Source organism: Thalassophryne amazonica, chromosome 10 (assembly GCF_902500255.1).
Source record: "Thalassophryne amazonica chromosome 10, fThaAma1.1, whole genome shotgun sequence".
NCBI lineage: Eukaryota > Metazoa > Chordata > Actinopteri > Batrachoidiformes > Batrachoididae > Thalassophryne > Thalassophryne amazonica.
Window position 1 is genome coordinate 29,377,625 of NC_047112.1, and position 27,334 is coordinate 29,404,958.

At 44.7% G+C, this 27,334-nt stretch overlaps 1 protein-coding gene across 1 annotated transcript in view; it reads right to left on the reverse strand.

The window, feature by feature from the left end:
* sin3b (SIN3 transcription regulator family member B) overlaps nt 1–27,334 on the reverse strand; it is a 70,333-nt gene that overhangs the window by 10,995 nt on the left and 32,004 nt on the right. Inside the window, 5 exon segments of the mRNA XM_034179676.1 lie at nt 8,442–8,615; nt 8,717–8,886; nt 11,000–11,864; nt 23,989–24,172; nt 25,198–25,436. Coding sequence (XP_034035567.1) covers nt 8,442–8,615; nt 8,717–8,886; nt 11,000–11,864; nt 23,989–24,172; nt 25,198–25,436 — 1,632 coding nt within the window.

A 27,334-nucleotide genomic window follows, 5' to 3' on the forward strand; every position in this document is an offset into this window, starting at 1 on the left:
CACTTTTGGTTCAAAATGCCAATGTAAATTGGGAAAATTATGTTACAAAACTACATTTTCAGGAGGTGGAAGAAGAAATCTTTCAACTAATACTGCAACAAGCTTTAACTGCATTGAAGTAATTTAAGCTACTAACAGATGAGAGCAAAAACAACCTTCATTGAAATAATAACGTGGAAGAGCATTTATCTCATCTTGCTGCACTACAGTCGGGCACATGTATTTGGAGGAGGACAATTTTCTATAATCTCGGAACATTATCACAATGGAGGCAAAATGAAGCAATAAAGATGTGACTGAAGTGTAGACTTAATATATTTTTGTGAAACACTAACATTAATGATTAATGAATTACAGCCATTTGTTCACATCATCCCATCATTTTCAGAAATCAAAAGTAATTAGACAAAACTTATACAATAATAAACAAGGACTCTGTAGGGCTGAGCAGTATAGCCTAAAATTCATTCGTCTTCTTCTCTGATTAGGACCATATGCCTCCCCTCAGTTACTGTCACGGGTTCTCAGATGGCTGTGGATCTACAGGTTGTTCTGGAGTGATAGCAGCAGAACGCGCTTGGCTCAGCGGGTGCTGCTGCAGCTGCTTTCTGACTCTCTCTGGCCTTAGCAATATTGTTGTGTCTAGTTGTTTCAAAGTTGTTGCATGCGAGTTTTATTAGGATGTGGTAGGATTGTGTACCTCCAGAGTTTGAGTTATTTCAAAATGTGAAGGGGGTATATCTCCTCAATATTGAGGGATGACATTCTTACTGAAGGAAATTCCACCAGTATGTTGACACTACAATATGGCACATCCCTATTGATAACAGCTCATTAGCAAAAAGACTAAACACAAGCATGCAAGTTTAGCTCATTCAGAAAAGCTAACTGCATTAATTTTTATTATTCATCAAAGAGAAAGAGAGAGCAAAAACAAATCAGCTTTTTGTCTGGTAAGTCATCGTGTTAATTTCGTCAGATGAAACGAGACGAAATATGTTTGTCAACAACCCTTTTCCCATGACTAAGATGAGACGGCACCATTGTTCTAAAAACAGACTAAACTGTGTAAATGTGCGTTATTGTTGAATACAAATGAGACAAAAATGTTTTGCAAGGAATAAAAATAAACTTGTCTACTACACAAGAACAAACGCAAAACCCAGTCCAGCTGTCATGTGTTTGTGCCAGCAGTTCTTCTACTGTACTGTAGGCTACGTTACGTATCCTCTTTCTGCGCCCACTGATAGTTTTAGTTTAACATATTATGGCTATAATACAGGGTTCTCACCAGCATTATAACAGCGTAATGGCCCATTACGCTTTTATAATAAAAAATTATATTGAAGTTGGGCCGTTAAGTTGTTTTTGAGAGTGTGTAAGGGGAAAATCATTTCTCTACATTGACTTTGGACCCGCTGGTTGTGATTAGAAGCACCGCGTCCACAATTAAAGATGTCAGGACCCTTTCTGTTGATCCGGGCAGGAGCGAGAATCGTCCACCGCTTCACACAGAGTTTTTATTCATTCGTCATTAACGTGCCTTTTTCATGGGGTAGCCAATGACGCGGTTCTCTGCCGTGGACTGGAACATTAATATCTCCCGCTTCTATGGTTCCTAAACTGAAGTTAGTGTCCCTCATGAAAATAATATTAATATCCTCCGCTCTGTGTCTATTGCAGTATTTGTTGCGGCTCTTTGCCGAGTAAAGGTGGAAAGACTGATCATTTTACAATCAATAACTTATAAGTGAAATGCAGTTTTAAATCAAATCACACCTCTGTCCAAACGTTGTAAAACAGACAGCATACTACAACTGAACAAAGCTGTTTTTCCCCAAAATGAGACGTCCTCTGTTCCGTCGGGGAGAACTTATCCTGGTCTCAGTCTGAGCACAGCCGTGCTGCAGCACTCCAGGCAGAAGCATTGTAGGGAGACCAGGGGCCGATGTCACGTTTTACCTTTATATCCCTCTAAATCTGCTCGGCTATAAGAGTCTAGCTGTAAGTCATATTATTTAACACCAGTTTTTATTTTAGTTTGTTGGTGTTTCTAATTAATGTAACAGATCAGAACAAGTGCATCATTTGTAAATGTGTACTGAATCAACAAACACAATTTTAGTAAAGTTGCATTGAAGATTCATTCAGTTCAATTCATTCAAGATGTTTGTTATTCCAGACATTTAATAAATATTTCACCTGTGGAACACAAGTCAACTGGAATGAATAAACAAAGATTACTGTTGTGTGGGCCGCTGAAGAGGAGGTACTGCTGGCCCACCACCAGAGGGCACCCTGCCTGAAGTGTGGGCTTCAGGCAGGAGAGGGCACCGGAGCAACCGGGAGTGACAGCTGTCACTCAACAGCACCAGCTGTCACTCATCATCACCACATCACCATAAAAGCCGGGCAGCAACTAGATATCATCTACCGCTTAGGTAATATTCTCTGCTGTGTCTGAACTGTGACTGACGTTTGATCTGTTTGCAGCCGTTTTCCTGTGGTGCACTTTCAGCTGGGTTGGCTATCAGTGAGAGAATCGACGTCCTCGCCTCTCACTCCAACCAGATAAGTGGTTAACAGGAGATGCTATTGTGTTCCTACTTCGGAGGTGGAGGTGCTCCCTCCCAGAGGAACTGAATCTGTGTGCGAGGATTTACTGGGTGTGTATCCACACACCCACCATTAACTGTCTCTGCTTCCTGCCAGCAGTACCAGGTCTGACAGCTGGAGACGGTGGCCACCTGGGGACTCAGGACTTGGCGGCTCCGGTGTTCTTCTGATCCGTTAGCGGTGGAAGCCGTGTGGGACCCGGCTCTTCTCTGGACAGATGTCTTCTATCCTCGAGCCTGCCCACACGTCACTTTTCGTATAATTGACTATCATTTTCAAACTGCATTTGTCTGTATTCCGTTGTGCACAATTCGCAACATTAAATTGTTATATTTTGGCTTATCGATTGTCCGTTCATTTACGCCCCCTTGTTTTGGGTCCATGTCACTACACTTTCCCAACGGGATATCTCGGCCAACGTCATGGATCCCAAGGGGCGTCAACCATCGGATGAACCACCAATGGAAATGCTAGGTGCACAGGCGCCAGCAGGAGGCATGTTAGGTGAGCTGCAGCACATCTTAACTGCCTTCACTGCTCGGTTGGACTTGGTAACCGAGCAGAACGTTATACTCAGTCGGAGGATGGAGGCTCTCACCGCTCGGGTGGAAGCGCACGCACAGGGCGCTGCTGCAGCACCTCCTCCTGCTGACCGAGTGCCAAATACAGACATTCCAGTGGTCCTTCAACGAACCCCCCTGTCCCCTGAAGCATACATAAGCCCTCCGGAGCCGTACAGAGGTTGTGTCGAGACGTGCGCAGACTTCTTAATGCAGTGTTCGCTCGTCTTTTCACAGCGTCCCATGATGTATGCGTCAGATGCTAGCCGGGTGGCTTATGTTATAAATGTGCTTCGAGGAGAGGCACGTGCCTGGGCTACGGCGCTCTGGGAGCAGAAGTCACGGCTCCTAACAACATATGCTGGGTTTGTGCGTGAGTTCAAGCAAGTGTTTGATCACCCCAATAGAGGCGAGACTGCATCGAACGTGCTGCTGTCAATGAGACAGGGGCGTCGGAGTGCAGCCGAGTATGCAGTCGACTTCCGCATCGCGGCAGCGAGGTCCGGCTGGAATACTGTTGCACTTCGCGCCACCTTCGTAAACGGACTGTCTCCGGTCCTGAAGGAGCATCTGCTGGCTAAGGACGAACCGCGGGATTTTGACGGGCTTATCGACCTGGTTATACTGTTAGATAACCAATTAGAAGAACATCGTCGGGAACGGGGCAAAGGGCGTGGCCGAGCACGAGCCGTCCCTCTTCCTTCCGGGTCCGAAAGGGTGCCGCCGTCCCCACGCTCCACAGCCAGAGAGCTCCGTGTGGCAACAGCTCCCCCTGCTGACGAAGCTATGGACACGAGCAGGGCCAAAGTCAAATCAGTTAGACAATGGAGGCTGGCCCACGGGGAGTGTTTTTTCTGTGGCTCGAGCGAGCACATACAGAAGAACTGCCCCAAGCGGTTAAACGACAACGCCCGCCTTTAGAGACTGGGCTAAGGGTGGGCCATAACACACACATGGGGAATCCCCGTAAATCTGCATGCATCCCAGTTACGATCCTGAGTGGGGATCTAACCCTTTACGCCCCAGCACTGGTGGACACAGGGTCGGAAGGGAATCTGCTGGATAGCAGATGGGCAAGGAAGTTGAGCTCCCTCTAGTGGCCCTACCTTCACCATTGAAGGTACGGGCACTAGATGGCACCCTTCTCCCATTAATCACACACCAGACACAGCCTGTAACATTGGTTGTGTCTGGGAATCACAGGGAGGAGACTGCGTTTTATGTAATACCTTCTACCTCCCGAGTGATTTTGGGATTTCCATGGATGGTAAAGCACAATCCCCGGATAGATTGGCCGTCTGGGGGTGTGACTCAGTGGAGCGAAACCTGCCACCGGGAATCTTTAGGATCCTCGGTTCCACCCGGTGTGACAGCTAATGAGGAGGTCAAAGTTCCCCCCAATCTGACGGCGGTGCCTGAGGAGTACCACGATCTTGCTGACGTCTTCAGCAAAGACCTGGCACTCACTCTCCCCCCGCACCGGCCATACGATTGCGCCATTGATTTGATCCCGGGCGTTGAGTACCCGTCCAGCAGACTGTACAACCTCTCACGTCCAGAGCGTGAATCAATGGAGACCTACATCCAGGACTCTTTAGCTGCCGGGTTGATCGGGAACTCCACCCCGATGGGTGCAGGTTTCTTTTTTGTGGGCAAGAAAGACAGCGGACTCCGTCCATGCATCGATTACAGAGGGCTGAACGAAATTACGGTTCGCAACCGATACCCGTTACCTCTGTTGGATTCGGTGTTCACGCCCCTGCATGGAGCCCAAATATTCACGAAATTGGATCTTAGGAATGTGTACCACCTGGTTCGGATCCGGAAGGGAGTACGAGGGAGACGGCATTTAACACCCCCTTAGGTCACTTTGAGTACCTGGTCATGTCATTCGGCCTCACCAATGCACCCGCGACGTTCCAAGCCTTGGTTAATGACGTCTTGCGGGACTTCCTGCATCGGTTCGTCTTCGTATATCTGGACGATATACTCATCTTTTCCCCGGATCATGAGACCCATGTCCATCAGGTCCTGCAGAGGTTGCTGGAGAACCAGCTGTTTGTAAAGGGCGAGAAGTGCAAGTTCCACCGCACTTCTTTGTCCTTCCTGGGGTTCATAATCACCTCCAACTCCGTTGCCCCTGATCCGGCCAAGGTTGCGGCGGTGAGAGACTGGCCCCAACCAACAAGCCGTAGGAAGCTGCAACAGTTCCTCGGCTTTGCAAACTTCTACAGGAGGTTCATTAAGGATTACAGTCAGGTGGTTAGTCCCTTGACAGCCCTGACCTCCTCCAAAGTCCCCTTCACCTGGTCGGATCGGTGCGAAGCCACGTTTAGGGAGTTGAAACGCTGGTTCTCGACTGCGCCAGTCCTGGTGCAGCCCGATCCTAACCGCCAGTTTATTGTTGAAGTGGATGCCTCTGACTCAGGGATAGGAGCCATGCTGTCCCAGAGCAGGGAGTCCAATAAGGTCCTCCACCCCTGTGCCTATTTTTCCTGCAGGTTGACCCCGGCTGAGCGAAACTATGACGTGGGCAATCGAGAACTCCTTGCGGTGAAAGAGGCTCTTGAGGAGTTGAGACACCTGTTGGAGGGAGATGCGGTTCCATTCACGGTTTTCACGGACCATCGGAACCTGGAGTACATCCGGACCACAAAGCGTCTGAACCCCAGGCAAGCCTGCTGGTCATTGTTCGTCGGGCATTTTGACTTCCAAATCACCTACCGCCCCGTGACCAAGAACCAAAGATCTGACGCCTTGTCCCGGGTTCACGAAGAGGAAGTCAAAACTGAGCTGTCAGATCCCATGGAAATCATCATCCCAGAGTCCACTGTCGTGGCCACCCTCACCTGGGACGTGGAGAAGACCGTCCGGGAGGCCCTGGCACAGAACCCGGACCTGGGAACTGGCCCGAAGGACAAGTTGTACGTCCCACCAGAAGCCAGAGCTGCGGTCTTGGACTTCTGTCATGGTTCCAAGCTCTGCTGTCACCCAGGGGTGTGAAGAACCGTGGCAGTGGTCCGGCAGCGCTTCTGGTGGGCGTCTATGGAAGCCAACGTCCGGGAATATGTCCAGGCCTGCACCACCTGCGCCAGGGGAAAAGCTGACCACCAACGGGCACAGGGACTCCTCCAGCCGTTACCTGTGCCTCACCGCCCCTGGTCCCACATCGGCCTGGACTTCGTCATGGGCCTCCCGCCGTCCCAGGGCATGACCACCATGATAGTGGACCGGTTCTCCAAGGCAGCCCACTTGGTAGCCCTCCCGAAGCTCCCGACGGCCCAGGAGACAGAAGACCTCCTGGTCCACCATGTCGTACGTCTGCATGGGATTCCATCTGACGTTGTCACTAACCGTGGTCCCCAGTTCTCCTCGCAAGTCTGGAGGAGTTTCTGTAGGGAACTGGGGGCCACCGTAAGCCTCTTGTCCGGGTACCATCCCCAGACGAACGGACAGGCAGAGCGGACCAACCAGGATTTGGAGCAGGCTCTCCGCTGCGTGACCTCCGCGCACCCGACGGCCTGGAGCAACCATCTGGCCTGGATCGAGTACGCTCACAACAGCCAAATTTCATCTGCCACCGGCCTCTCCCCATTTGAGGTATGTTTGGGGTACCAGCCCCCATTGTTTCTGCTCGTGGAGGGAGAGGTCGGGGTGCCCTCGGTCCAGGCCCACCTCAGGAGGTGCCGTCGGGTGTGGCGTACTGCCCGCTCTGCCCTGCTGAAAGCACGGATGAGGGCCAAGGCCCATGCAGACCGCCGGCATTCCCCGGCCCCTGTATACCAGCCCGGGCAGGAAGCTTGGCTATCCACCAAAGACATCCCACTGCAAGTGGAATCCCAAAAAACTAAAAGGACAGATTTATTGGACTGTTCCCCATCCTCAAAGTCCTCAGTCCGGCCGCAGTGAAGCTGGTAGCTTCAGCTTCACTGCGGATCCACCCTGTCTTTCATGTGTCACGGATTAAGCCCTACCACACTTCACCACTCTGCACCCCCGGACCGGCACCGCCTCCTACCCGGATCATCGACGGAGAGCCAACATGGACAGTACGCCGGCTCCTGGACGTCCGTCAGAAGGGCCGGGGGTTCTAGTACTTGGTGGACTGGGAGGGGTATGGACCTGAGGAACGCTCCTGGGTGAAGAGGAGCTTCATCCTGGACCCCGGCCCTCCTGGCCGACTTCTACACCCGACACCCCAACAAGCCTGGTCGGGCGCCTCCTGGCGCCCGATGCGGGGAGGTCCTGTTGTGTGGGCTGCTGAAGAGGAAGTGCGGGCTTCAGGCACGAGAGGGCGCCGGAGCAACTGGGAGTGACAGCTGACACTCATCATCACCACATCACCATAAAAGCCGGGCAGCAACTCCACCTCGCTGCCGAGATATCATCTACCGCTTACGTAATATTCTCTGCTGTGTCTGAACTGTGACTGACGTTTGATCTGTTTGCAGCCGTTTTCCTGTGGTGCACTTTCAGCTAGGTTGGCTATCAGTGAGAGAATCGACGTCCTCGCCTCTCACTCCAACCAGATAAGTGGTTAACAGGAGCTGCTATTGTGTTCCTACTTCGGAGGTGGAGGTGCTCCCTCCCGGAGGAACTGAATTTGTGTGTGAGGATTTACTGGGTGTATATCCACACACCCACCATTAGCTGTCTCTGCTTCCTGCCAGCAGTACCAGGTCTGACAGCTGGAGACGGTGGCCACCTGGGGACTCAGGACTTGGCGGCTCCGGTGTTCTTCTGATCCGTTGGCGGTGGAAGTCGTGTGGGACCCGGCTCTTCTCTGGACAGACGTCTTCTATCCTCGAGCCTGCCCACACGTCACTTTTCGTATAATTGACTATCATTCTCAAACTGCATTTGTCTGTACTCCGTTGTGCACAATTTGCAACATTAAATTGTTATATTTTGGCTTATCCATTGTCCGTTCATTTACGCCCCCCTGTTGTGGGTCCGTGTCACTACACTTTCCCAACAATTACCTCTGAAATAAACAGAAAAAGACTAAAAGGTTTTGACTAAAACTCGACTAAAATACCTCAAGTTCTCGTTTGACTAAAACTAGACTAAAATGTTGAGACTTTTAGAAGACTAAAACATGACGAACAAAAATGAAATGATTAAATGTGACTAAGAATGAACTCTGACAAGACTAAGACTAAATTGAAAAATGTGCGACAAAATTAGCACGAGTAAGTAGGCTGTAGCAGTTATTCCATGATGGGTATGCTTTCTGTGCCATGTTCTCCAGGATGTTGTGCTCACCTTGAAACAGTTTTCTTCAGCCATTACTCTCTCAGCCTTCCACTGGTAGCTCGTCTCCCAGGCTGCTCTAACACACTGTGAAGAGAGGTTACCCCCCGCTGCCCCTCTTTTCCTCTCAGCCAGGTAAAGATCAACCACCTGCAGACACACCTCATCACTCACAAGGTGCTGCAGCTAAAGCGAATCGAGGGAGGGGGATGGGCAAAAGAGACGTGTGACTGGAGGAACATTGAAAAGACGTTGAAAAAGAATGTTCAACACTTAATCTCACTCACCTGACGGATGATGTTGTGGATGACCTTGTCAATGGTGAAGCCGATGTAGGCGTGAATGGTGAACATCTCTCTCAGCGTGTCTTCATACTGCGTGGAGTCCAGATTACCATCCAGCAAGCTTCGCACCATATCTAGAAAGGCTGGGTAATATTCCTCTAATTCCACCTCACCTGTAGAGGCAGAGAGCTCTCACATAACACCAAAGCACAACATTTCAAGGCAGGTATGTGAATCTATCATGACAGAAGGGCTCAACAGAAGTAATTCAGCTCCCTTTCATTCTTGTCATCACTATAGAGACCCTCCAAAAATTTGCAATGCCAAGATTTCAACAATTAATTCAAGGAATTCAACCAATATATGTACAAGTACAGATAGGGAAATACACACACAGAGAGGAGGAGGAGAGACAGAGATTGCTTGAATTATATATAGACTTCATGGTTAAAATTCTGGCATCACACATTTATAGAAAGAGTGACTACAGCAAAAAGAGTGAAGACATTTGTTTTGCTCCTCTCTCTGAAGGTTGTGTGTGAATCTGTTACACAGTTTCATCAGGAGCTCTAAGGGTTGTTTTGATAGCGCCGATATGAAAAAATTAAGCCAATAACAGTGTTAAAAAAAGAAGAAGAAGAAGAAAAGTGTCTTGTTACATATTTGACTGATGGAGAAAAATTTACATAACACACCAAGGGCATTCTCACACCTACCCTGCCTGGTGGTATATATTGGACTCTGATCCACAGAATCAGACAATTTGGTTCATTTGAGGAGATGTGAACAGTAGAGCCGTGCCACATCATACCGCCCATGATAATAGTGGTATAAATATTTATGTGATAAAAGCACAATATCACAATATAAACAGCTATGTTTCTATTGCAGAATAAGGGAGTAGCAACATAGTGTAGGTGTGTTTGGCAAGACATCTGCTTTTTTTTTTTTTTTTTTTTTTTTAACCAGTTTTGCTGTGCTTTTGCTTAGTTGGCAACGTTTCTCCTCTCCTGGTTTTTAACATCAAGCATTACAGCCCTTGAAAGCATCTGCTATTTTTTTAATTGGTGCAATTGTGCATTTACTTTTGAGAGTGCATATTAACACAACGAATCACTGGGCAGGGCTCAATGCTGCTCAGTCAATCTCACACAGGAGAAAATGACAAGCAAATGGCACATTTTATAAAGGTGAGCTGAAAAAAATGGACAGCAGAAGTGACAAGAACAGGTATAGGTGTTGTTGGCTTTCTTAATGGATTTGCAAATTTTGTTTAACCACAGACACTGCAGTGGAGGACATTCCATCATTAAGATCAATCAAGTTAACAATAAATGAAAATACAGATATTTTGAGTTTGCATTACTTGGCACCATGTTATCCAGCCAGTAGGAATTAAAAAAAAAAAGTATATAGCTTTTGTTCTGCTACAGACTGGCCTCTTGTCCAAGGTGTACCTCGCCTCACGCTCTGGGACAGGCTCCAGCCTGCTGCAACCCTTAATTAGACTAAATGGTTGAAGAGTGTGTGCGAGTATATAGTTTTTTTTCCGGTCACAGTTTATAAATGAGGACCCTAGACTTGTAGGATTTAGTGAGAATGCAACGGTCATCTCTTATTTGTTCTGCATTCAGCCATGAGCAAGTGTGCACATGTGAGCGGGTCAAAGAACAGCCTCACATCAAGTAGTCCTGCTTTTGAGATCTGTGTGTGGAAGGAATGTCGATAAGAAATAGTAAAAAAAAAAAAATGCATGGACAAGAAATATATAGCAAATCTGATTGGGATAAGGCAGTCATTGATTAAATGCACTTGAGCAAGGCACTTAAAAGTTCAGTAGCTTCAGCTCAACAACCAACAAGATCAGTGTAGCAGTGTGTGGCAGCTTCCAGGTTTGACCGTGTGCAACTCTGTGAGTATGTAGGAGATGTTCTTGAAAAAAGAAAAAAAAACAAAACAAAAAAAAAAAACAAAAAAAAAAACAAAACACTAACCTCAACCAAGCTGCTCTGTTAAATGTAAAGGTTAAATCACTAAAACTATCTTTTAGTTTCTTTTTCTAAATTCAATTTAAATGGTAACAAGTGGAGAAAAGGAAAGCAGTTTATAAAAATAATAATTTCACTGTTTCTCTTTCTAATCATGCATTCTAACAAATGCTTATAATTCATTTCCCAGGCTCATTTATTTATAATGATCCAATTAACCTCAAAAACTGAACTGTCTTCAACTCCTATGCAACAACATTCATTTTCACCACCTAAGTCAACCAGTAGCTGAACTTACTGGGCTGTTTGAGGCGTAGCTCCATGGCTAGGTCACATGCTTTTTCCCTCCGTCCTTCTGCCATGAGCAGCCTCTCTCTGCTCTGCTCAGCTCTGTGCTCCAGCAGCTGCCGTTCTGCCTGTCGGTAAACCCGCAGCAGCCGCAAACACAGAGTCTGATGGAGACGCAAGAAGAAATACCAGTTGTTGTTGACAAAGATAAGGTTGTAGACGCCGTCCAGCTCCTTCTGGTGCTCTGCTTCTGGATCACGCAGATCCACCTTCTCTGCAGTTCCACCTGAACCCATCTCCATAGGTGTAGAGCCAGCAGTGGATCCCGCAGTCACTGCAGGCTGGCTTGTGCTACTAGAGGTGTTTGAGGCTTCAGCGTCTGCGTGTTGGGAAGGGCTGCAGCGCCTCCTTCTGGACTCACCGTTCAGTTGCTGCTGGGGTTGGGCCTGGGGTAGGGGCTGTGACTGCACAGGCTGGGGTTGAGACTGAATACCTGAGGATGCTGCTCCTGAATTACCATTGGAGTTACCATTTGCTCTGTCTCCTGATGATGTCACTCCACCTGCTCCTCTCTCACCTCCTTCCTCAGTGTCAGCCTCCTCATCTGTCCATTCTTCAGTATCACTGAGTTCGCCGCGACGAGAGAAGAACAAATCGGGGACAAAGTGTTGGATAATGCGTTTGATATGGTCCTTGTCGTCTTTGTGGATGGTGGGCTGGCGTTTGACGTGATAAATTATGAGAGAGGCTGCATCCTCCAGGATCTGCTTGTCCTCATATGTAAACTCCATGTGAGGCTCACTGGACGAGACCGATCCAGAGCCACTGCGTCCCTGCTGGCCGACACCACCCTCTTCTGTGCTCTGCTCCTGCCGCTGACACACAGAGACGTCAGAGGTAAATGCAATTGAGAACGTGACACAAAGTTAAGTTGATGATAAAAACGTATGTTTATAAATGATTTTTTTTTTTGAGGCATTGAAAAAGTAAGTAAGTAGTAACTAAGGTTTATTTATATAGCACCTTTCAAGATAGAAATCACAAAGTGCTTCACATAAGAACAGAGAAATTAAAAACAGCAGAAACATAAAACCATAAAAACTAGGTAAAAGCCAGCCTATACAAAATGGTCTTTAGCTTCACTTTAAATGTTTCAACAGAGTCCACGGAGCGTAGGTCCAAAGGCAATGTATTCCACATTTTAGGTGCCATCACCTCGAAAGCACAGTCTCCCCTGGTCTTCAGTCTTTTCCTAGGCACAACCAATAAGCCCAGGTCCGAAGACCTCAGAGACCTACTTGTCACATATGGATGTAATAGCTCGGTGATATAAGATGGCATTTGACCATGCAGAGCTCTAAAAGTCAGTACTAGAATTTTAAATTGGAGTCTGAAATGGATGGGGAGCCAGTGCAAGGAAGAGAGGATTGGGCATATATGTGACCTCTTTGATGACCTCAGCAGCCTCACAACTGCATTCTGAACCGTTTGTAAGCGGTCCAAAGAGGACTTGCTAAGGCTAAAAAATAGAGAGTTACAGTAATCCAAACGTGATGACACAAATGCATGAATGATCATCTCCATCTCCGCCCGAGACACAATGCTGCACAGATGGGCAATATTGCGCAAATGGAAAAAACAAGACTGTGCCAGGCGGGTAACATACACGTCAAAATTGAGGGAGTGATCGAACGTAATACCCAAGTTCCTCACTGCTGAGTGAACAAAAGGGGCCAGAGAACCAAGATTCCCAACCACAGTGGGAACAAACTCGTCAGGGGCACAAACAAGGACCTCAGTCTTTGCTATATTTAAGGACAAATAGTTGGCCGCCATCCAGTCACCAATAACCTCAACACAGTTCTGAAGAGCAAATACCCTAGAGACCGTTTGAGGAGTGAATGAGATGTACAGCTGAATGTCATCCGCATAACAGTGGTAGGAGACATCTTTAAAACTACTCAAGACATGACCAAGTGGGAGCAAATATAGAGCAAACAATATAGGTCCCAGAACAGAACCCTGAGGCACACCACAGGATAGCATGGCAGAGGAGGACATAAATTTACCAGCAGCAACAGCGAAAGTCCTGTGTGAAAGATAAGACAAAAACCAGTCCAGAGCAGACCTAGAAATGCCCACCCAAGTCCTTAGTCTCTCAACTAACACTCCATGATCCATTGTGTCAAAAGCTGCAGAGAGATCCAAAAGGACAAGCACAGAATTTTCACCTGCATCTCTGCGCATTAAAATATCATTTGAAACTCTGAGAAGGGCAGTTTCTGTAGAGTGCAAGTGGCGGAACCCAGACTGGAATTTATCAAGAATATGTTCAGCTAAAACCTCATTAAACTGTTCGGCCACCACTTTCTCTAAGACTTTGGAAATAAAAGGCAACTTTGAAATTGGTCTAAAATTTTGAAGGAGCGAAGGATCAGCATTAGGGTTTTTTTTAAAAGAGGGTGAATAACTGCCTGTTTAAAATACTGAGGGACATAGCCGGAAAGAAGTGATCTATTATCAATAAGACAACCGGGCCAATAGAATGGAAGACCTTTTTAAAAAAGGAGGTAGGGACGATATCAAGTGGGCAGGAGGAAGGTTTCAATCTGTCCACCAGACCAGTGAGCTCTTTCAGTGATATAGGTTTAAAACTATCCAGAACTGATGGCCGGGTAAGACAGGGAACAGAAGAAGAAAGAGAGGGATTAATATTTGCCCTGATATCACGAATTAAGGAATGAATGCTCACTAACTAAACAAATCAAATCAATTTTATTTATATAGCGCCAAATCACAACAAATAGTTGCCCCAAGGCGCCTTATATTGTAAGGCAAGGCCATACAATAATTACGTAAAAACCCCAACGGTCAAAACGACCCCCTGTGAGCAAGCACTTGGCAACAGTGGGAAGGGAAAAACTCCCTTTTAACAGGAAGAAACCTCCAGCAGAACCAGGCTCAGGGAGGGGCAGTCTTCTGCTGGGACTGGTTGGGGCTGAGGGAGAGAACCAGGAAAAAGACATGCTGTGGAGGGGAGCAGAGATCAATCACTAATGATTAAATGCAGAGTGGTGCATACAGAGCAAAAAGAGAAAGAAACACTCAGTGCATCATGGGACCCCCCAGCAGTCTAAGTCTATAGCAGCATAACTAAGGGATGGGTCAGGGTCACCTGATCCAGCCCTAACTATAAGCTTTAGCAAAAAGGAACGTTTTAAGCCTAATCTTAAAAGTAGAGAGGGTGTCTGTCTCCCTGATCTGAATTGGGAGCTGGTTCCACAGGAGAGGAGCCTGAAAGCTGAAGGCTCTGCCTCCCATTCTACTCTTACAAACCCTAGGTACTACAAGTAAGCCTGCAGTCTGAGAGCGACGCGCTCTATTGGGGTGATATGGTACTATGAGGTCCCTAAGATAAGATGGGACCTGATTATTCAAAACCTAAGTAAGAAGAAAATTTTAAATTCTATTCTAGAATTAACAGGAAGCCAATGAAGAGAGGCCAATATGGGTGAGATATGCTCTCTCCTTCTAGTCCCTGTTAGCACTCTAGCTGCAGCATTTTGAATTAACTGAAGGCTTTTCAGGGAACTTTTAGGACAACCTGATAATAATGAATTACAATAGTCCAGCCTAGAGGAAATAAATGCATGAATTAGTTTTTCAGCATCACTCTAGCAGACTGTCACTGCTTGTTCATGTGTGGTGGTTTGTTACGGCATGTTTTATGTTGGGGCCCCGTAACAAACACACACACTTTTGTTGAGCCTAAAGGGAAAATTACTTCAACTGCAGCTGCTCTCATTTGTCTGAATAAGGAAAAGGATGGAAACAAGCAGCACTGACCTAGGTGGCCACCAGACCAAAGCTTTGCTAATAAGATTAACCCCTTAACGCCCATCGTCGCATATATGCTACAATCTCTGACTCAAATATGCAACTTACCAAATTGACCTGCATGCATGTTGTCGCAAATTTGCAACATATCATTATTATTATAACATTATAACATAAAGTCATTACCAGAATACCCAATATTACTATCTAGTTTTTGTGCAGAAGTCAAATTAATAATCTCAACATTATTTACCATCTACTTAAAGGCAAAAACACACACAAAACATTTTTTTATATATAGCTATATAAATTCGGGCATTAAGGGGTTAAAGAAGAGAGTGAAGGAAGATGTTTGTTTTGGCTAAACTCATACAAAATTCTTTCCACTGGGTTGGGTAGATGAATGACTATTATTTCAGCTTTAGAATGTAACCACTGTCAAATAGAAAGTTGAGGGTTTGTGTTAATGATTTAGTACAGGAGTGCTCAAGTTCGGTCCTCGAGACCTACCTTCCTCATATTCTTAGTTGTCTCCCCGCTCCAACACACCCAAATCCAATGAAAGGCTCATTAAAAGCCTGCTAGCCTGTCGGGTGTGTTACAAGATGATAGAGCGTTTTTGAATCATAATTAACTAGAGAGGACGGATTCATCAGTTGTACATATCCAGGTATTCACTCACTGCATTTTACAGGGTATTACGCCAAGACTTTTCCAAAGCCAAGAAATAAAAGCAAGTTCTGTCAGATTATCTATCATGTACACATTCAGAAATAGAAATTCAATGAAAGCATTTCATAATACCTGCATTTAGACATAGACCATTTTTTCTGCCTTGAATAACAGCTGAACGAGATGTGAATCTTTTTGCAGCCTGGTTGGGGTCTTACAGTATCAAAATTTGAAAGAACTCTTTGAATGCTGCAGTTATACTGCAGTTCCATCATTTGGCCAGAAGAGGACAGTGAAATCCACATTTCAGCCTGTAATGTTTGCCAACACTCCACCATAACCTTTGGGTTCTCTGGCTGACTAATGTGTTGATTCTTTCATGGAGTGTGCTGTGTGACAGATTTGGGCATGGTGGGAAACACAGTGGTGGAGTGGCCGATGCTGCTGCTTAACAGCAGGAAGGATCAGGATTCAATTTTCTGAGTTTTTCCAGCATAGAATTTATATGTTCTGCTGTGTGAAATAGAGCGTGGATATCAGACTTGCCCAGATGGGACTCGATGGGTCGGGCCGGCTTTGGTCACGTCAGCAGTGTCTTTGTGCTGATGCAACTTAACCCGATCTGAACCAGAGTATTATTTCAAAAGGCTTGTCATTTAAAATAGTTCATTATGCAGAGTAGTCAAAAGGTCTGCTCCACATGATGCAAAGTGTAAAAATTTTCACAGTTGTTTAATATAGGCAAGTTATTCCTCAAGAAACATGTTTTGTGTCAAACAGTATCATTACAATCATTAGCATTTAAATAACAGAGTCACTGACATCAGTGCGTTTCGGGCCTCATATTTAACAGCATTGGGTTTGGACAGAAACATTCAAATGTCTGTCTGGTTCAAACTGCACTCGCGTGTGAAACCTCCCCAGATACTCAGGCACTCTAAGACAGTCCAAACAAATACATCCATCTGTTTTGTGAACCCACTTACTCGGGTGAAAGGCAGGTATGCTCTGAACAGGCCACCAGTCCATCCTGGGGTTGGCACATAGAGACAAACACATTCACACCAAGTCAATTTAGAGTCACCAGTTCACCAAACGTGAATGTCTTTGGAAGAGTGGACACTGCAGTACCCAGAGGGAACCGATGCAAACACAGGAGAACATGGAAACTCCACACCAAAAGGAACAGATCAGAAGTGAAAACAGGACCTTCTCACTCTGAGGCAACATTTCTAACCACTTAATCACCAAGCTGCCCCCAAAAGAAATGGGTGTGACCGTACAATGCCAGATTTACACAGGCTCAGTTTAGTTGCACTGCACTCAATCTCAGAGGAGCCAATTTTAAATTCAAATGGAACAAGCGGCTTTGAAAACAGTGGAAAAAACAAACAAGCTTTCTAGTTGCTGTGGAGTCACAGCAATAACACAAAGGCAATCAAGAGCACCTTGTTCCACTTAGAAAACACTCCATTGGCAGTATCAGTGTTGACATTTATGCACGAGTCATCAGAATTTCTCAGTCTGTTGCCATCTTTCAGACATGATCTTTGAAATTATGTTCTGAAAAGAAAAAGCAACATGACAGTGGGAATGAGAGACCTTTGGACCAGTAGAACCCCATCAGAACTTGGTGCATATAATGCTAAACCAAACTTGATACAGCAGAGCAGAACTCCTTGAGAAAAGTAGACTAGGTCTCAAGACACAGAAAATGGTTATGTGGGAAGTTAACCACCAAGAACTCTACAGGTTCACATCCGCGCCTGTCCACTCTCCGGTACACCCTGTGCCCTGGCGCATGGTATTTAATCCTTCTACATCAAAACACTACTAACAATCCAACATATGGCTTATATTCTTAAAGTTGACATTAATTAAGAGGTTACTGGGCACATGTATTGCTTGAGTTTTGATCAATAAGCAACAGGATAGGTTTAAGCTGTTGCCCATCTATATGCAGGGCACACAAAAATAAGGGGTGGGTGGGTGGTGGAATCTATTCTTAGACACATCCCGATGCAGACATGGATGGTTCTGAGTTGATTGGTAAATAACAATAATCAATATTATATAACAGCTGTGTGGATTCTTGTCATGTGATTGGTGCTTTGTATGTCACATGACATGGATTAATTCATCCCATTTGTGTTGCATTGCATTTAGAGTGTGGCTTGGCTCCATTTGGAGTGCAAATTTGGTTCCATACGTTTGGTACCATTGCACTCTACACATGCGTCCTCGTGCACGCGCGTACATGTCCTCGTGCATGCGTGCACATGATCGCACACATGCTTGCGTGCCCACATGTGCATATGCACACACACAAATCCACTGTGCTGCCTGGAGGCTGTGAGCAGGAAGACAAGAAAAACTGGACTCATTTCTGATGTGATTTTTTTTTCCCTGTCTGCATATATAGTAATGGTAAATGCCACACTGGCAGAACCATTTATGAACATTAATACACATATAGGGGAGGTGATGGTCTAGTGGTTAAGGTGTTGGGCTTGAGTCCAGAAGATCATGGGTTCAAATCCCCACCTGACAGGAAAATCACTAAGGGCCCTTGGGCAAGGCCTTTAATCCCCTATTGTTCCCGGTGTGTAGTGAGCGCCTTGTATGGCAGCACCCTGACATCGGGATGAGTGTGAGGCATAACTGTAAAGTGCTTTGAGCGTCTGATGCAGATGGAAAAGCGCTATATAAATGCAGTCCATTTACATATAGGCAATTTATTCTTGCAAGACAGAAGGTATGAAGTGCGTGAGTGAATGTGGTGTGCGTGTGTGACCCCCATCCACCCTTCCTGGTCACCCTACAAGATCCTACTCAAAGCCGACTGACAACTTCTATCAGGAGGGACCGACCACCAAAACAACACAAAGAAAAACGAAAGACAAGTGGTGAAAGCAATAACTGTGAAGTGAGACACCAAGGAGACGGGGCCCCAACATAAAACATGCCGGAACAAACCACCACACATGAACAAGCAGTGACAGTCTGTTGTCTAGTTAGTGAGCATTCATTCCCTAATCTAGGACACCAGAGTCTTGATCCCCTTGAGAGCACCCAAAACCGAATTGTGGTGTCGGCCACGAACATGTAACCAGCCACACACAGAGACCCAGATCACAGCTGTATATCCGATCACTACTGTGGCTGGTGTGTTGGGCCAAGATAAAAGTACAGAACCCCACCATAAGACATGGACCACTCCGGCGTGTCGGAAGCCATATAGTCGACCGCAAGCGACAACGGAAAAGGGCCCAGGACGCAGGGCCCCAGAAGGAACCAGGCGAAAAAGGGAAGCGGAAGGGCACAAGGGCCAGGAAGGGCAGCCACCAGAGCCACCGGGGCAGCACGACAAACCAAAAAGGGAGCAGCCCGACGGCGCCAGAACGCACCCCCGACGTGATTTTTTTTTTTTTTTTTTTTGCTGCACTGAGGACATACACTGTCTTTCTTTGGGAGTACACGCACACACAAGCGCTGACCAGGTTGCGTGTGTGTGCGTGGGGGGGGGGGGGGGGGGGGACAATGACTCTCCCGAGACAATTTGATTCAGCTAACTGACACTGCTAATTCTTGTAAGATAGAGATATATATATAAATAACCTGCTACGTTGGAAAACGAAGCTTTTGAGCTTTCATTTTAACAGATTTACAGAGAGGAGATGACATACTTCACCCCAAAACCCTTAATTGTTTCAGTCTGTCAGTTTTGAAACCTAAAGTGTAGCGATGCGCTGTTTGTGTGGCAGGATACCATTTTACTGCAGCCGTGATCATGGACGTGGACATTCTCCACCACGCTGTTTTTACAGACTGCCTGAAAATGCAGATGTATTTCTCATACTGGAAAAAGTCATAACACGCCATTTTCAGGAGATAATGGACTCTATTTAATGTGCAACAATCGTGAGAGAACTTGAGCTAAAGGCAGAGCTGCGATCGTTCATCATTCTCTGGTTGGCAATCTGACTAGCAATCCATGAGGATGAGTGGACCTGTTCTCTGGTTGGCAAACACGCGATGCATTCAGGCTTCTTTGATTTGTGGACGTTTATTTGGAAGTCTTTATAAGTGGGTGAGTGGCATGTTTTGTAAAAGTAAAGTAAAATAAAAATTTTACTTTCAGAGTCTGTGGAAATTTGAATCTTCGTCTGTGTGTGCGCATCTCAGCTGTTTTATTGCCATTGTATGTGGACGTGAAATGTCTCTGCGACATTGTTTTTCACAGGCAACATGGTGACAAGCACACACACACACACACACACACACACACACACACACACACACACACACACATATGTGTATGTAGTGCAACACATCTCCTTCACATAGAGTTGATCAGGTTGTCAATTGTGGCCTGTGGAATGTTGGTCCACTCCTCTTCAGTGGCTGGCGAAGTTGCTGGATATTGGCAGGAACTGGTACACGCTGTCATATACGCCGGTCCAGAGCATCCCAAACATGCTCAATGGGTGACATGTCCGGTGAGTATGCCGGCCATGCAAGAACTGGGACAGTTTCAGCTTCCAAAATTGTGTACAGATCCTTGCAACATGGGGCCGTGCATTATCCTGCTGCAACATGAGGTGATGTTCTTTGATGTATGGCACAACAATGGGCCTCAGGATCTCGTCACGGTATCTCTGTGCATTCAAAATGCCATCAATAAAATGCACCTGTGTTCTTCGTCCATAACAGACGCGTGCCCATACCATAACCCCACCGCCACCATGGGCCACTCGATCCACAACATTGACATTAGAAAACCGCTCACCCACACGACGCCACACACGCTGTCTGCCATCTGCCCTGGACAGTGTGAACCGGGATTCATCCATGAAAAGAACACCTCTCCAACGTGCCAAACGCCAGCGAATGTGAGCATTTGCCCACTTAAGTCGGTTACGACGAACTGGAGTCAGGTCGAGACCCCGATGAGGACGACGAGCATGCAGATGAGCTTCCCTGAGACGGTTTCTGACAGTTCGTGCAGAAATTCTTTGGTTATGCAAACCGATTGTTTCAGCAGCTGTCCGAGTGGCTGGTCTCAGACGATCTTGGAGGTGAACATGCTGGATGTGGAGGTCCTGGGCTGGTGTGGTTACACGTGGTGTGCGGTTGTGAGGCTGGTTGGATGTACTGCCAAATTCTCTGAAACGCCTTTGGAGATGGCTTATGGTAGAGAAATGAACATTCAATACATGAGCAACAGCTCTGGTTGACATTCCTGCTGTCAGCATGCCAACTGCACGCTCCCTCAAATCTTGCGACGTCTGTGGCATTGTGCTGTGTGATAAAACTGCACCTTTCAGAGTGGCCTTTTATTGTGGACAGTCTAAGGCACACCTGTGCACTAATCATGGTGTCTAATCAGCATCTTGATATGGCACACCTGTGAGGTGGGATGGATTATCTCAGCAAAGGAGAAGTGCTCACTATCACAGATTTAGACTGGTTTGTGAACAATATTTGAGGGAAATGGTGATATTGTGTATGTGGAAAAAGTTTTAGATCTTTGAGTTCATCTCATACAAAATGGGAACAAAACCAAAAGTGTTGCGTTTATATTTTTGTTGAGTGTATACATATATACATATACACATAAACACACACATACATACATAAACACACACATACATACATACAACCCCTGGCAAAAATTATGGAATCATCGGCCTCGGAGGATGTTCATTCAGTTGTTTAATTTTGTAGAAAAAAAGCAGATCACAGACATGACACAAAACTAAAGTCATTTCAAATGGCAACTTTCTGGCTTTAAGAAACACTATTAAAAAAAAAAAAAAAAAATTGTGGCAGTCAGTAACGGTTACTTTTTTAGACCAAGCAGAGGGAAAAAAAAAAAAAATGGACTCACTCAATTCTGAGGAATAAATTATGGAATTACCCTGTAAATTTTCATCCCCAAAACTAACTCCTGCATCAAATCAGATCTGCTTGTTAGTCTGCATCTAAAAAAAAGAGTGATCACACCTTGGAGAGGTGTTGCACCAAGTGGACTGACATGAATCATGGCTCCAACACGAGAGATGTCAATTGAAAAAAGGAGAGGACTATCAAACTCTTAAGAGGGTAAATCATCACGCAATGTTGCAAAAGATGTTGGTTGTTCACAGTCAGTTGTGTCTAAACTCTGGACCAAATACAAACAACATGGGAAGGTTGTTAAAGGCAAACATACTGGTAGACCAAGGAAGACATCAAAGCGTCAAGACAGAAAACTTAAAGCAATGTGTCTCAAAAATCGAAAATGCACAACAAAACAAATGAGGAACGAATGGGAGGAAACTGGAGTCCACGTCTGTGACCGCACTGTAAGAAACCGCCTAAAGGAAATGGGATTTACATATAGAAAAGCTAAACGAAAGCCATCATTAACACCTAAACAGAAAAAACCAAGGTTACAATGGGCAAAGGAAAAGCAATCGTGGACTGTGGATGACTGGATGAAAGTCATATTCAGTGATGAATCTCGAATCTGCATTGGGCAAGGTGATGATGCTGGAACTTTTGTTTGGTGCCGTTCCAATGAGATTTATAAAGATGACTGCCTGAAGAGAACATGTAAGTTTCCCACAGTCATTGATGATACGGGGCTGCATGTCATGTAAAGGCACTGGGGAGATGGCTGTCATTACATCATCAATAAATGCACAAGTTTACATTGATATTTTGGACACTTTTCTTATCCCATCAATTGAAAGGATGTTTGGGGATGATGAAATCATTTTTCAAGATGATAATGCATCTTGCCATAGAGCAAAAACTGTGAAAACATTCCTTGCAAAAAGACACATAGGGGTCAATGTCATGGCCTGCAAATAGTCCAGATCTTAATCCAATTGAAAATCTTTGGTGGAAGTTGAAGAAAATGGTCCATGACAAGGCTTCAACCTGCAAAGCTGATCTGGCAACAGCAATCAGAGAAAGTTGGAGCCAGACTGATGAAGAGTACTGTTTGACGCTCATTAAGTCCATGCCTCAGAGACTGCAAGCTGTTATAAAAGCCAGAGGTGGTGCAACAAAATACTAGTGATGTGTTGGAGCATTCTTTTGTTTCTCATGATTCCATAATTTTTTCCTCAGAATTGAGTGATTCCATATTTTTTCCCTCTGCTTGGTCTAAAAAAGTAACCGTTACTGACTGCCACAATTTTTTTTCCTAATTTATTATAGTGTTTCTTAAAGCCAGAAAGTTGCCATTTGAAATGACTTTAGTTTTGTGTCATGTCTGTGATCTGCTTTTTTCTACAAAATTAAACAACTGAATGAACATCCTCCGAGGCCAGTGATTCCAGAATTTTTGCCAGGGGTTTTTATACACACACACACACACACACATATATATACACACACACACACACGGCGTTGCTTTGTGCCATGCGGATCCACCGCGACGCGCGGACCTCCTCCGCACGTCTGTCTCAATGTGCCAAAAAAGTACTGATGTCCACGTCTTTTCACAATTCCTGTGCTAGTCAGACGACATACCAGATCAAGACAGCGTCCCGTTTAAAAATGAACGGCACATTCCACTGTTACAGGAGTTTTTGTCATGGAAAGAGGAGCGGAGTTCCGCGCGTCGCGGTGGAGCCGCATGGCGCAAAGCAACGCCGTGATGAAGCCTCACAGGACATGTTGGGGCATGTCCAGCTCATGCTCAATTTCTCGGATAATCACACGACTTAAAAGCAACCGACAGCCGTCTGAAATCCACCTGAAAGCCGTCCTGAGAGACCAACACGGAGGTGATTTTGTGCCGCGTAATGAACGGCTCCGTGGCGCGTTTGCATATAATCACTTCATTGTAATGAAACGTGTTCCTTCTAACTGATGTGTGTTTAAATGTGATTTTTCTGCATTATCAATATGATGATGGTGAAATATTCTGTTTTAACCAAATGGAATGTTTAAGTGACTATTAATAATGTGTATCCATTTGAGGGTCTTAGAACAAATAGTATGCCAAAATAGTTAATGTGTTTAAATAGTTTAATTATTTCTTTGTCTGCCTTTCTCTAACACATGAAGCTTTCTATGAAATTACACAACCTAAATGGATGGAGTTTAATGACAAGTCCCCTTTCAAAAGTTAGAACAGAGTTTCTGCTCACTCTGTCAACGCTCTTATTTTCTCTCTCTTAAAATGCTTAACTTTATTTTTGGGTCCCGTTGCGAAGCATGTAATTCGTTAGTTTATTTTGGTGCACCCGTGTGAGGCGATTTAGAAATTGGTTACACCAGTATTCATGTGCAGTGTGGACTGAGTATCACATTGCAGCAGAGCATCAAAATAGAAACAAACATATTTTGCATAAGACAGGAACAGTTCATATTAATCTTACTTTTTAATCTTTGTTCCACAATTTCATTACGCCAGACTGTCCCTCTGTATTACCAAATATCTAGTGTTAAGCAAGCAGACACTGTAGGATGAGAGAGAGTGTAAACGTTTACCTCATCATAGACACTCTCGATCTCATTGAGAAGACTCTTTGAACGCAGAGCTTTCATGTCATTCTGTTTGAAGTTGACCCCTTGGTGGTCCAGGGACTTCAGGTAGGCCTTCTCGTACTGCTCCCTCCATATCTTATTGAAACCCTGCTGGGCCTCTCTCCACTCCTCTTCCTTGGCTTTCAACCTGGAGGAGGATAACACTACTTTGATCAAGATGCACCAAAAATAAACCACATCACAACCATGTCATGTTATCATCTGAGTCAGTGCATGTGCTTGCTCATGTCAGCTTTGAAGGAAAAAAACCAAACTGTATTTAAGCGTGCATCTGTTTTTTTTTAAGTGTTTTACTGAATCTGGTACCTTAAAGATATTTCAAGCATATTAACTTCAAAGCCACACCTGTATCATAACCCACATTTCTACTCACCACCATCAAAGCATGTTCCATAGGTATTTTAAAAATGATAGAATACAGCTTTACCTATTTCTTTTAGACAGTCAACTGCCATCAATATTTAAATGTTGCAGTGACAGCATAGCTAACCACTTTCTGGAGGAAATACCTAGTACAATCCCAGATGGACAACAGACAAAATGATTATACAACATTGATGATTTAAAGACATTCACAGAGGATCTGATTCCTTTTTCCTCCATCTTCAGTCATGGTCCAAACAGCCCACACAATCAATGCTCTAATCTACAATCACCTGATGGATCAAACAATTCCCTAAAATTTGCATGGTTTTAATTTTATTATTTCAGTTAGTGTGCGCTAAATGATCAAACTGTCACAACAACTAGAAAGGTCACTCAGCCTAAATGTACCGTTTCACAATGGAAAAAAACAAACTTGATCCAGTACAGAAGAGACTTAAGAGTCACCTAGTTCAAAAACAAAGTTCAGAATCAAAATTAGTGTCTGAGTAACTGTGCTGCCAAAAAAACATTACAGCACTCCTTTAATGTCTCCAGTTAAGAACAAACTAATGAATTGATAAATGCCTTATAATAATAATGATAACAGTAGTAGTATGAGTATGTACTTATTTTGGTCCGAAAAGGGTCACTGCAGGTCACAGCTGGTTGTATCTGTAGTGGTAAAAATCAAAGTGTAACGCAGCCTCTGAATTTCTTGTTTAAAAGTTAGCCTATCAATAAACTAAGAGTAATGATAAAAACCCAAGACCAAACCACAGGCCTGACCTCTTGAGCACCACAGGCACAGCAGTAGCAGGACTCCTCTTGAGCCCCTCGATGATCTCAGGAGCCTTGTCTCCATAGATACGATAGACAGCACGCCGCTGTATGACTTCAGAGGTACCGCCCAGGCAGTCGTCTAATCTGAATCGATCCTGGTCCTCAGGGGAAAGGCGAGACAGCTTCTTCTGGACACTTTCCAACACCCTTATGGTAGCAAGGTTTGTCTCCAGAACTACATCCAACTAGCAATGCAGAGTTACAAACGTTGAAGAGTGATTGTAAAGGACTGCATTAAAAGCATACGCTTACAAATAGGGGCACAGTTAAAAACAAAATAGTTACATTTCTTCAACATTATAAAGTTTGCTGTTTTTTTTTTTTTCCTTTTTTTTGTCTTTGCTCTATTCTATGCAGTGGTGGCCACAGCTAACCAAAAGGTTTCGATAACCACTAATCCGCTAGCTGAAAAGTTAACTTTTATAATGCTAAACTGACAAACTGCTAAAAAATTTGGCTGAAGCTAACAGCTAACTTTTAGTACTGACTCTGTACGCTGTCAGCTAAGTCAGATTCGAGTTTAAGCACTGCAAGTGCTGCTGGGTAAATTCAAAGGTAATCACAAACAATTAGCCAGAGCTTCTGTCTTTATGCACCTGGCCCGCTGCTACCAAAACAAAACAAAAAAAAATCATTTACTTTCAACATGCATCAACTCAGCCTAATCAAGAAGACATGAAATGCAAAAGCACCTTTCACTCATGGTTTCATTTAAAACCAACTAATTCCGGACAATCAGTGGTGGGCACAGTTCCGATAATTGCGAACATAATTATCGAAGATAATGTTTTCATTATCCGATTATCTTTTTAGATAACTTTAAAAACCATTATCGGACTAATTATCTTCCGATAAATTTTCGTCTGATAATTTTTAGACCGTAAACATAGTAAACAGCTACAAACATTTTAAAATTTAAAATCAGTTGAGCACCTACCTGTTAAAAGTTACATAGCAGATGTGTAGTTCTACCCTCTGCAAACAGAAGAGAGCTGCTTCTAGGAGAAACTGCTCTATCCTCTGCAGACAAAGGATAACTGGTCACCCCCATTTCAGACACTCTGTTCAGGCTCCACGGACAACAGCATGAAACTCTAGTGCCTAAAACTCTTGTGAATATATTCTCTGGGTTCACAGACGTTATTGTGTCTGCATTTATTAAATTCCACGCATCTTAAATGTAGCAGACACAGATTATCTGGAATTTTGTTTTGGCAAGTTTTCACGGTCTCTATTGCCATCTACTGCCAGTAGTGTTCATGGTACTAGTCGTCCTGAAGCTGGGCACACTGTATGATATTTTTTAACCACTGTACTCGGTTTCAGTTCAAAGTGTACCACAGAACCGCATAGTGTAAAAGTTCAGAGCGCACGATTTATGTTCTCACACACATTGTACGTTCAAACACCACACGTCGGACTCGTGTTTCCAGAAGCAAAACGCAAGCTTTTTTTCCCAAACTTAATTTACAAAAACTCTCGATGGGAGACAAAGTTTAAAAACAAAACAACAACAAAAAACATTACAAGACAGGTCTGTGGTGTTTGCACATGCACAGTGCGAGCGGCTGGATGCTTGTAGCTCTTCAGCAGCAGGACACCCTCACGCCGGCTGAGCAGAATAATATCAAACAGGTCTGATTTTCATTCGACCATACGATTGGCGATCAGGAGGTGTTCGTGACTCGTGAGATGTTAAACGCAGCTTGTTACTGTGTTACAGCTTGTAACACATGATTAACCTGAAACTCAGTGCGATCCCAAAAATTCACGCACGAATGAAAAATCATCTTAAAAAGGGACAAACCTCGCACAGTGTAAACCCAGCTTAAGTACTGAACGTCTGACACCAGTAGATCATGACATTGTTCAATTTATTTTTGACACAGGTTATATCAGACGGTTATCTAATTACAACTTGGCTTTTTTTTTTTGAAAATGCCTTTTTTTTTACAAATAAAAAATGGAATGTTTTACAAAAGCACATTTATCTGTAAACACCAACACACCTCACATTAACGTGTTGGTTTACATAATGTATGAGTCAAACCAATCAGTGTTTAGCCGAGGCACATTTCACCCA